At 35.2% G+C, this 11,788-nt stretch overlaps 1 protein-coding gene across 1 annotated transcript in view; it reads left to right on the top strand.

Annotated features, from left to right (window-relative positions):
- LOC106460462 (GON-4-like protein) overlaps positions 1–11,788 on the top strand; it is a 211,856-nt gene that overhangs the window by 195,694 nt on the left and 4,374 nt on the right. The window contains exon 23 of the mRNA XM_013920158.2: positions 10,249–10,351. Coding sequence (XP_013775612.2) covers positions 10,249–10,351 — 103 coding nt within the window. The remainder of the gene's footprint in view (positions 1–10,248; positions 10,352–11,788) is intronic.

An 11,788-nucleotide genomic window follows, 5' to 3' on the forward strand; every position in this document is an offset into this window, starting at 1 on the left:
TACTATTTATAAAAATAAAATCAGAAATCCATTAAAAGAGAAGTTCTCTATCATTTTTTCAATTCACAAATGATTTTGCCCTCACACTTGCATTGCCTACTAAGAAAGTTAGTAGCCGGTAGTCATCGGGTTAATTTTACAATGAAGAAAAAAAAGCAGTTACACTTCAATAGATGGTTATCCAGGGTATAACCCCTAAAACAACAACATGGCTTGGGAAGAAAAAGTCCAAAGTTGTTTTTTTTTTTTCATATAACTCAAGTTGCTAGAAATGAACATGCCAAGAAGGTGGTTGCAAAAGCAAAGTTTAAGAAAGCAGACAATTCCCAAGCTAAGCAAGAAATTCCCAGTGTTGAGAAAGACGGATGTGCTTCTAGTAAAAACCTTGGAACTCAGGTTTTTCACAGTTTCGGTCATGGAAAGATAAGAAAATAAGCACTAGTTTGATACTTCTTAAGCTTGACCAACAGAGCCAATTGATAAGTATTATTTTTGTGAGTGCAGTTAATGAGATGAGGTATTACAAGTTCACCACTCAATACTCAGACTAGAGTTTTCCATCTTTTGAAAGTTTACTCCAGTTTGTAATCATTCAGTATCTCCAGTAATGAAAAATTAAATGGTCAGATAGTTGATGTTTTTCAAGAATCAGTACACCCTTGCAGTCAAGGTTTGAAGCAAAAGTGATATTGAAGTATTTGAGAAAAGAATTCACTTTTTTTACCTTCTTTAAATTGCATGAGATATTTTGTAACAATTAAAACATGTTAACACACATAACGTGTTAGTTTGACCAATATGTAAACATACCAATAATGTTGCTGGATGCAGTGCCTATAGATTTTTATGTGATTGGACTGTTGAAACAGCTGCTGGAAAAACTATCAAATTTGTACACTAGATGTTTTATTGAAAGTATCAGGGAGAAAATGTGTGCTTTGGACATGACAGCCCTACTACGGAGCCTTTTGCAACTGAAACTGTGCTGTAGGGCTGTTAACAAGATGCACAATAATCAGATAGAGCATGACCAGATGCTGACTGTAATGGTTTGGTGAGGCTTTAAAATCATTTTGATATAATCTACTCAACCTCTGTTTAACATATGCACAACTGTCCATCAAAAAATCTCTTTCACCATAAAAAAGTATGCAACCTGAATTTGGATATCATCATTATTAATCAAACATTTAATAAAGTTCAAAGTTATGAATAAAACAGACAGTTTATTAATTAATAAACTTTCCATTTCTGAATACAGATAATGCAAACAAGTTTGTCTCGTTGTGTACTTCTCATAACTTATTCAATATAATAAGGTTGCCCACAACTTTTTAAGGCTTTTGAGACACTTAATGTTTAGAAACTGAATCCCCACATCAGATTGGGAGTCCGAATGATTTACTCTAATTCTCTCTTCTAAAAACAAACAAAATTTCTGAACTCTTTCACATATACATTTTGTTATTAATTAGGGTCTTTCTCCACTACTTACAGTTGCCCAGTCCTTTTTTTTTCTTTTTTTTTGTTGTAAAATGACAGAGTATATTTACTTAAAAGTCAGAATAGTTGTGTTGGACCATTCATAGTATGTTTAGTATATCATTTTTCTTTTTATTACATTTAACCTTGTTGTATCTTAGAGTATCAGTTGTTTTATTATTTTTGTTCGATTCTGTTATTAATTTAATTTGTTATTTATTTTCATAAACATTAGTTTTTGCTGTATTACTGTCTTGCTACTACCTAACACTACTGTTAAACAGTAATGTGTCGTTGTAATTTTTTTTGGATGGTAAGCTACTCTAAAGTTCCACTGTTGACATTGTTTAATGGACTTTCATTTGTCAAAGACATTTTTAGCGGAGATATTGTTTTGCATATAATGATGTCAAGTTCATCAAGGAACACAAAATTTACAATAATGTGTAAAACAAATCACTAATATTAGCATTCTGTAAATAGGTTATATTCTGTTTTTCATTAATGTTATTTTCATGAACAGTATTGGTATTCTTTTTTTATTTTTATCATAAAGATTATTTAGCAATGTTAGCTTAGTATATGGATTTAGGACTAACCTAACTCATCTAAACTGGCTGAACCTTGTGAGATGTTGTTGAATTATAGTCAAAAATATCACTAACAGCAAGGGTACTCAAATGATCAAACAATTCATTCTAATTCTTTTAGATTGGAAAGCAAACTATATTTAATTCTGAATTGATTTTTTGTTCTGACCTATGTAGGTAGCTTTCTTTGACCAGAAGGTAAATTAATTAGGGTCTTAGTTTGTAAATAATGAATTCAGTTAGTCCAAGGTTTCAACAAGATATGCTAAAAAAAATCCACTTAAAAAAAAAAAACAAATCTCACATTTTTATCCGTATTTCACATGCTGCAATGTTGTTATTCAATAATAGTTTTAATCTTTTGATGCACAGTTTTTTTTTAATCCTGAGACTTTCTTCATGATCTGCACTGCACACAATTTTGAAATTATCCTCCAGTGCTTTTCCTTTGCAATCTCTGTTCACGTGTATGTAGATAGATACTTGAGTTATTGTCCAAGGTAGACTGTAAATGTTTTTTTATATATTGTTCCAGGTGGTATATAGTTGAACCAATGTACTCTTGCTCACAGTGGGAAAACATGAAATGATAAACAGCATAAGAATGTTGAAATCTACTAACAATGCCCTTGAATTTAAACAGTTCTCTAATCTGAGTGTAGATATAAAAACAACTTGAAGAGATATTTGTGGATAATGTATCTATGATGTTCTTAATCTTTTTCTTTGCTTCATAGCTGTTCTTCCCCCATATATAATAGACTGATGTATACTACACATTTATGTACATCATTACTTACTTTATGAGGGGTGTTAACTTCACTCAAGAGTTTTTCACTACCTTATTAATCAAGATTATATGAAATACATTGGTAATTTCCTCCAGTTGCTGTTGGAAATAATGAAATTTACTTACAATATAGTAAGCTATATAAACTAGAATATCAATTAAGTTTATTTTGGAGCTAGTGAGGATGAAGATCAAGAACATCATAAATACACATTATCCACAAATATCTCTTGGAGTGGTTTTTAAATAGACACAGTAGATATGAATATTTGATGTCACTTTTGGTGAGTTTCCAGCATTTATGATGACATATTTATTGTCCTTACACTATAATCACATGTATGTTACACATTCATTTTCATGTATCATATGTCTTTTGTCCCTTTACATATACTGTATTGTGGTATGTATATGTGTTTGATGTTAAAGTTGTGTCTGTTTGTATGTAAATTAACTAATTTCTTAGCAGAAATTGATACATTACCCATAATATTCACCCCATATCAACAAATGCATTGCATAGTTTTTCATAGTGAATTGCTAGGAGGTAAGGTACAAATTCCGATATGGTACTTAACCCTCTCTCACAAGATTAGCTATTCTCGTTCTATGCTGCCCCTCTATATACGATCTTTTTTACTCATGCCACAGCCTTGCACTCTCCCTTTCGTTGGAATTACTGTATTCCAACATGTCTCTCGTGCAAATCATCATGCTTCATCTCTTAACCAGCAGTAGCATGACACGTTCACATGATGCAGGTGACTCTCTCTACCGAACCTTCATTTCTTGTTTGGCAGCATTTGAGTTCAGATGTCTTCTTTTGTGTGCTTAGTGCTTCTAGAGTGACAAACAATTTTTTTTTTGAATGAAGTGGTTCCTTTTTGAGTTTTTTATTTTATACCAGTTCATTCTTGTAGATATATTTTAACACTCAACAATTTGTGAACATTTTCTTGAGTTCTGAATTCCGAATTTCACATTATCCACTTCGGGTGTCACACCAATGATCAGTGTTTTTTTCTCAGGCCTCAGGGGTCACTCTGCTCAAGATTGAATGATACATGGGTCAACCTTTTCCCGTGACATTGCCCAAGCTCCTCGTGAGTGAGCTGAAATTGTTCAAAATGACGAGGATTTTGATCATCTTTTTCCACCTCCAGAGTGTGCCATTCCTTCCCAATTGCAACCTGAGGATTCACATAGGCCTAATTTGGTCTTCACAGATTTTGTATCTCAAGGTTGTGATGTTTTAACCCTTTCCCCTATTTCTTATTCACCTTGTCCTTCCTTGTTACATGAGACATCTTCTCAACCATTTTTGGTATTTCCTCCCTCTCCAGATATTTGGGTACATGCAGATCAGTTTGAGGGGATCAGCATGCCACACCCCCTGAGGACTTCTGATCAGTACACCTTCTCTTACCAATGTTTGGAATATCCATTTTTGGTTCAGCAGATGTTGGGTTCATTGTTACCTATTTGGGGTGTGGCTCCTGAATCTAATGTTAGTCTTACCCATGCTCAATATTCTTGCCTTTGTCTTACCCTAACTAACCTTCTACAGTATTTTTCGTCCATACATCTCCTATCGGAGGCTCTCCACAGAAATCCTAAGGGGTTTTCTGCAAATACCCTTCACCTTCTGTCCTCCACATTTGCCTGCCTTTCATCCTCAGCTCTGGCATTACATGTGTGGTTTCTTTGTTGTTGGGACCTTATACGTAGGAATGCAATATTGGCTCAGATCAATTTACCCTCAGCATATCTCAGGGAGACTTACATTTTGCACCTTTTCTGAAGCATTATGTCTTTGATACTGTCCCACAAACCATCAAGCCTCGGGTGACATCAACCTGCTAGCAATTCACCCTTATGATCTTTCTAGCCAATTTGTCTCGGTCGGAGCCTCATATGGCACCTATTCCTGTTTCCCATCCTTCATCCTCCCGACCCTTACCCATTCCTTCTACTCAGGGTGTTTCTTTTTATCGATTTCCTCAACACCGGAACATCTTTAGCCACCAGTTACTACCCTGTGGGTTCGGGTGTGGTGGTAGGATTGACTGTTGGAGTTTCTTTCTCTCTGGCATCCCTTCATTTGTGATCAATGGGTGATACGAGTTCTGTCAAAAGGATTCATTATTCAGTTTCTTTCCCCACCTCCTGTTTCTCCTTGCCCTATTTCTTTTCATCCTCCTCCCAATCCTGTGGCCTGCCAGCATCTGTCAGAGGCAGTTTGAGATTTCCTTTTGCAGTGGGCAATAGAACCAGTCCACCATCATCCTGGTTTTTTTATTCTCGTCTTTTTGTTGTCTCCAAGAAAACTGGATAATGACGGTTGATTATCGATTTATCTCACCTTATCTGATTCATCACAATACCCAAGTTCACCATGGAGTCTTTTCTCACCCTGAGATGGGCATTTTTCCCAGGGTTGTGAATGATGAAAATGGATGTTTCCAATGCTTACCACCACATCCTGATAGCACATCCATCTTGACCTTATCTTTGGTTTGTCCATCTTGGGTGGTTTACCAATTTTGGGCCCTCCTCTTCAGATTTGCCTCAGTTCCTTATGTGTTTTGTCACATAGTCTGGGCTTTTGCTCATCATCTTCATGTTCTGGGAATGTGAATTCATTATTACATGACTGACTGGCTCATTTTGAACAGGAACCTGCCACTCATACTCACCAACTCCTTTCTGTGGCAGCTTGGGGGGGGGGCTGGTTGATCAAATTGGAGAAGTCATTATTTTGACTCACTCAATATCTTGTCCATTTAGGGTCTTTTTTAACACCAATATTAGTTAGACTCTGTCTTCTCCTTTACATCTTTGTTGCATGGAACTTTTAATTCACCATGCCCTCTCAGCTCAGTCACTTACTGTTCGCAAGGTTCTATCATTTTTGGGGATGTGGTCTTCCATGACTGCACTGGTCCCTTTTAGTTGTGCCCACATGAGATCCCTGCAGTGGGTGCTTTATGAATGATGAAACCTTGTTCGGGATTCTCTTTCCCTCACCATTTCTTCTCCTCCTTCCCTGCAAGACGATCTACAGTGGTGGCTGGACAAAGCCCATATGTCAGTGGGTATGCCACTTTCTCCCTCACATCTATGTTTTTGGATCTTGGATCTATTATACTGAACCCATGCATATTTCATTCATCTTATTGCATGTCATGTGCCAGGTGCTTTCAGTCTAGTCACAGATCATCTTTTGTGCCCAGATTGGATCTATCCAATGGAGTGGGCATTAGATCCTCTCATTTTCAGGACATTTGCCATTGATGGGGTTCTCCCTAATTGGATGCTTTTGCCATGGACCCCCATTACCAAGTCGTCCTTCTTTTGGTTACCTGTACCACATCCACAGGCTTTGGCGCTTGATGCCTTCAGCCAGGATTGGTCACACAGATATGGATACTCTTAAATCTGATTGCATCTTTGGGTGATTTCTTTTGTCCACTCCACTCCTTTTCGAGTCCTCCTGATTGCAACCTTGGTGTACAAGGTTACAACATCTGCTCCTATCACCACCTGTTCCTCTTCCACTTTCTCCCTCCCTCCTTTGCAATGTCAATCTCACATTCTACATCTCAATCTCCCCATCCTGTATCTTTACGCCTGGCTTTTGTTCAGTCATTGACAAGATGATCTGGTTTCACATGTCGAGTTGCCTCCTTGTTAGTTAATTCCTTATGACCATCTTTCATGGAAGTATACCAGCATGAGTGGAATGTCTCCTGCTGTTGGTCTGCTAACAGGGGATTTCCTGCTGACAATCCTTCTATGGCACGTGTAATGGAATTTCTCAATATGGGTCTTCAGTCTCCTCATTTTTCAAATAGTGGGTGGCCCAACCCATATCTTCCATTTTTCCTGATACTGTAGGGTTATAATTTCTCCTGTTCTTCCTGTGTTCATGCATTCCTTCTAGATTTCAAGGCATCCTGCCCTTCTGGATTGGGACATTAATGTGATCCTCCATGCACTCACTTCACCTCTGTTTGAACCACTTTCCTGATGCTCCTTGTTTCATCAGCCCTTTAAAACATATTCCATTCTTCTCTTTTGTTTGCCAGTGATGTGTCACATACCCTTTATCATAATCGTTTCTTTTTCTCTAAGACCTTAGAAGGGTTATTCATCCTTTTCTCCTATTTCTTTTCTTTCTATATCCCATCTTTGCTCTAGACTGAATCTAGATATACTTCTGTGTCTGGTCAGTGCCCTTCGTTGTTATACATCATGTACTGCTACATTTTTGGGTACACGCAACTGACTTTTTATCCCCTTGCAATCCTCCTCACTTTGTGATCTTTCATCTTCTACCTTCATGATTTGGGTCTGCCTTTTGGTTTGTTTGGCCTACTTTTCCCTGCCTTCTTCCTTCTGTACATTGTTTCATGTTTCCTCCTATCAGATCAGACATCTCACCTTTTCCCTCACTTCTCATCTTCATCATCTGATGGAGAAGATTTTACAATCCAGCATGTGGACCACTCCCAGTATCTTCATTGTGTTGAGCTTTACTCTGCATTGGGGTTTCTTCTACCACCTGTAGCCATTCTCCAGATTTTGGTGCAACTTTAACTGGTAAGGTTTCTTCATTTTCTTTTCTTTTTTTCAGGAATGTTTCTTTCCTTTTTTTATCACATGGATCCTGCTCTGTGGCAAGTGGCGCCTGACTAGGTGTACTTTAACTCTAAATTTGCACTGTCAGCCATGTTGATTCATGCTCCCTTGTCCATGGCTTTGCACACTCGAGATGGGATGTTCCACAAGATCACTTCACAGTTAGTTACCTCGCTATAATTTGCTTCATAAATAAGCCTGTTCCGGTACATACCACCCATGGACTACATGGGTAAAGCAGAAGGAGATTGCTGCCATCCCTCCCATGCCTCAAGTGAATAACTCAGTATGGTCTGCTTTTCAAAATAAGGTTTCTTGGTCATCCATTGTACTTTCTCTGGTGATGATGTTCCTCCAGGCTCTCCACCACATTGTCATCATACTTTCCTCGAGTGGAGTATGTGAGTCTTTACCATTTCCAGTTCCAAGCCACTGGGGCTGTTGACCACAGAGGCACCCTCCTGAATGCATTCCACAAGGAAGAGGTTGCAACCATTTAGTTGAGAGTAGGGCGGTGGTGTTTTGCTGGTGTAGATGTAATGTGGCCTCCACAGGATTTGGGGCATCATCTTGCTGGTTGACGTGGCATCCTGATCATGTTTACAGAACAACCCTGGAGTTGAGATGTCTCCTTACTGGATGACGTGGCTTCCTGATCATGTTTACAGAATAACACTGGAGCTGAGTCGTCTTCTTACTGGATGACGTGGCTTCCTGATCATGTTTACAGAATAACACTGGAGCTGAGTCGTCTCTTTACTGGATGACGTGGCCTCCTGACACCATTTATACAACCACTGGAGACCTCATCCTACCTTTGTGTGGAAGTCAGTTCCCAGCATAGAGGTTTTGGATTAGAGTGAATCAATCACCATAAGTCCTCATACAAGTATGGGTTGTTTATCGTCCTCCCCCCAATTGCTTTGTCTGTGTCTTCTAATTTTATGACAATTATTTGGCCATTTCTTTAAGCCCCTTGTGATAGTCAGTGAAAAAGTTTGTTAATGCATTTGGTGGTTTTAATGTATTCCCAAAAATATCTACTAAACTATTTCACCTAAGTTTTCAAAATGCACACAGTTAATTTATTATCATAAAATAATATGAAACAAATAAACTCTGTAGCTTAATGTATTAATAACTAACATGTTAATGTTTTTATTGTTAAGAATGCTAAGTAGAATAAATATAATCTCAATGCTCAAAATTTGCAAAGGATGAAGAATAAAATTATATTGTTATTTAAAGGAGAATATGTATCCTGACTTTAGAAAATAATCAAATAAAGTATAAAATAAAACTAGGTAACAGAAGTAATGTTCTTTCATATTGTATGTGTAAGTGGTGTGAAGCAATGACACTACACAAAATTTGCCTCATCTTCAAACCCACAAAGTTCTAACTCAGATGTCAACTAAGCCAAAACTTATTTCTCAGTGTAGTTTATAATCGAATGGGTTTATGATAATCATATAAAAGACTGGTTAGTCATAAAAATACATTAGTATTAGAAATGGGTTTATTGGGTAGAAATCAAAGGGAACAAAATCAGAAAATGGGAACAGTACCACTAGTTCATTACAAACATTTCCACTTGTTGGACATTTTGGAATCTATAAATTATATCATTGGTGAACTGCATTAAGATATTTCAAGAATATTTTGTATATAGCACAGTATATTAATGCAGAAGAAAAAAATAATTGTATGAAATGTTATAAAGATTAACAGTTTTTTTAACATTTGTAGGTAGCACAAAGTACTGCATGATTTGATTAAATGTATGAAAAGTTGTATGTTTGGTCAGTTTCTATCATGATGTTCCTCTTTTCAAATCTACATTAAAATTATAGTTTTTTATTGCTATTGAAGATAATTCAGGACTAATAGAACACAAATGTTTGATTAAACTAAAAAATAAAGAATTTTAAGTTGTTTTATATTTTGGTATATCGGATACTAAGTCAAATAAGTAAGATTTATAAGTTATATTGTCACTCAAGAAGTAAGTAATAATGATAATATAATGCCCTTTCAATATAATCCAGTTAAATGGTTACATGCCAAATGAACATCACATAATAATAATGAGCTCAAGAATGTAAAGTTAGAGAGAATAGCATAAAAAAAGGAAATATTCTTGAAATAAGATCTAAAGCAGTATATTTTGGTTTGTGATGAAAGTGATATTTAAATGCAATCTTGAAGATTCTCATCGTTTTCTTTAACAAGTTAGATTCCATACATATAATATTAGACTGAACCAAAAAAAAACTAGGAATCAGTTAAAACTCAATGTGTTATGAGGGTTAGAACAATTGGCTTCTCTCTTAATATTACAATAAAAAGATAGAAATTTAACTGAATTTGACTTATTTTAGTATGTTGTTTGTTATTTGCCTAAACTATATTATACTAGTTGAGTTTATAAATTTTTATGAGAATGCAAGTCTCTACAAACCATCTTCTGACTTGAATATATGTGGCACAGAGGAAATACAGTAAAGTGAATGGTGAAGCATCACTTAAAACTTGGCACAAGGACAAAAAAAAGTTCATATTTGAGGCATTATGGAGTAAAGATGATACATTGTTTTAACAGTTCAAGATATTTGGTATTAGTTAATGATCGTTAGGTTTTAGGTTCATGCCATTAGTGTATAATGTAACATTGTGCCAAAGATGTGGGTTAAAATGTATGCTGTAACACATGATCCATTTTTAACTTTTATATTTCACCAATAGGGAGGAAGACAAAGTTCTCTTGGAAACTTGTCAGAAGCTGGGAACTAGTAAAGAAGCATTCCAACAGGTTATGAAAATTTTAACAGATAAAACTATTTTGCAGGTATGAAAATTTGATATATATAGTTATTGCATTTAGTGTGTATACATACCTAAAGCATATTCAAAGAGAGTTTTGAAATTAAACTGCTTTAAAATTATATTTTGAAATATGTGTTACATTTATACGAATTACGTTAAGTTCTTTAATGATGTCTTGTGCTACATTGTATAACTACTAGATATTATTGCTAGCTTCAGCATTCAAATAGGTGAGAGAAATGATATTAACATTCCTTTACTTGTATGTTACCTAAGAAACTTGATATATGTCTTATATATTTGAACTATTCATAGAACATTTGGAGTAGATGCCATATTAATAAATTACATATATGATGTTTATTACTTCTGTGTCATAATTATCTATACATACTCACATGCAGAAACTACAGCTGCAATTCTGTAAGTGTTTAGGTATGTCTGAAATAGGTCATTCGTGTAAAAACTTCTCTGTATCTATCAACTATGCAGGAATTTAAAATATCTCTATGCATCTGAGCCACAGGGACATATATTATTCTAATATCTATTCTTTGTTCATCTGAACTGTAAAAACAATTGCATAATATATGCCCTGTGTACTTTTAAACACACTGTCATTTTATATCTGATGAGTAAATCTGCATTATATCCTATAAAAATCATGGTCTGTACACTTTTAACCCAGTGACTGCATCTGCTCTAAATGCAACTGGAATTTTTGCAAGCCATACACCGTATATGGCAAATCAGCAGTCAGTGGGTTAAACTATACATGCACAATAATAATAATACATTAACACACAATAGATCTGATTTATGTGCAACAACTGAGCTACAGAAAAATTTACTTAATATTTATTACATGTATTTTTGAACCACACTGACACATAAATTTGTTCAGTTTACCTTTGAACTAGATTTACTCTTTCAGCATGGGCTCAGTCCCTGAGCCTGACCTTGTAACCATTTTGTGTTTGTTATAGTTTTCATGCTATAACTTTTAAATTAGTAAGTGCATGTTCACGAAATTTGGTAGATTATCAATAAAAATTACAAGGCTTTTGTATGCAAGATATACAATTTTTTTATTAAATCTTAAGCTTTGTTAAGCAGTGTTTTTCTTGTGCATTTTCTTTTTACATGTTGCCTATCCGACATGCAAAGTAATTTTCATTTTAAGATTAAAAATACTTTTATGAGTCAGAAAAGTTTCAAATTTCACATGCACAGTCTTTATAACCTACTGATAATTATTAAATGTTTTTAAAGAAAAAACCTTCATATTTTATCTGTTATTTTAAATATCAAATCTCTGTACAGGTAGATTTGACCGACCTTGTAACCACTATAAGAACTTAGGAAATAAATATAAATAATGCTTTTTTAGTTCTAGAATGACTATAAATTATATCTCAGAAACATAAATGTTTAGTCTAAATAGCTTAAATATCATAGC

This window comes from Limulus polyphemus, unplaced genomic scaffold (genome assembly GCF_000517525.1).
Source record: "Limulus polyphemus unplaced genomic scaffold, Limulus_polyphemus-2.1.2 Scaffold775, whole genome shotgun sequence".
Taxonomy (NCBI): domain Eukaryota; kingdom Metazoa; phylum Arthropoda; class Merostomata; order Xiphosura; family Limulidae; genus Limulus; species Limulus polyphemus.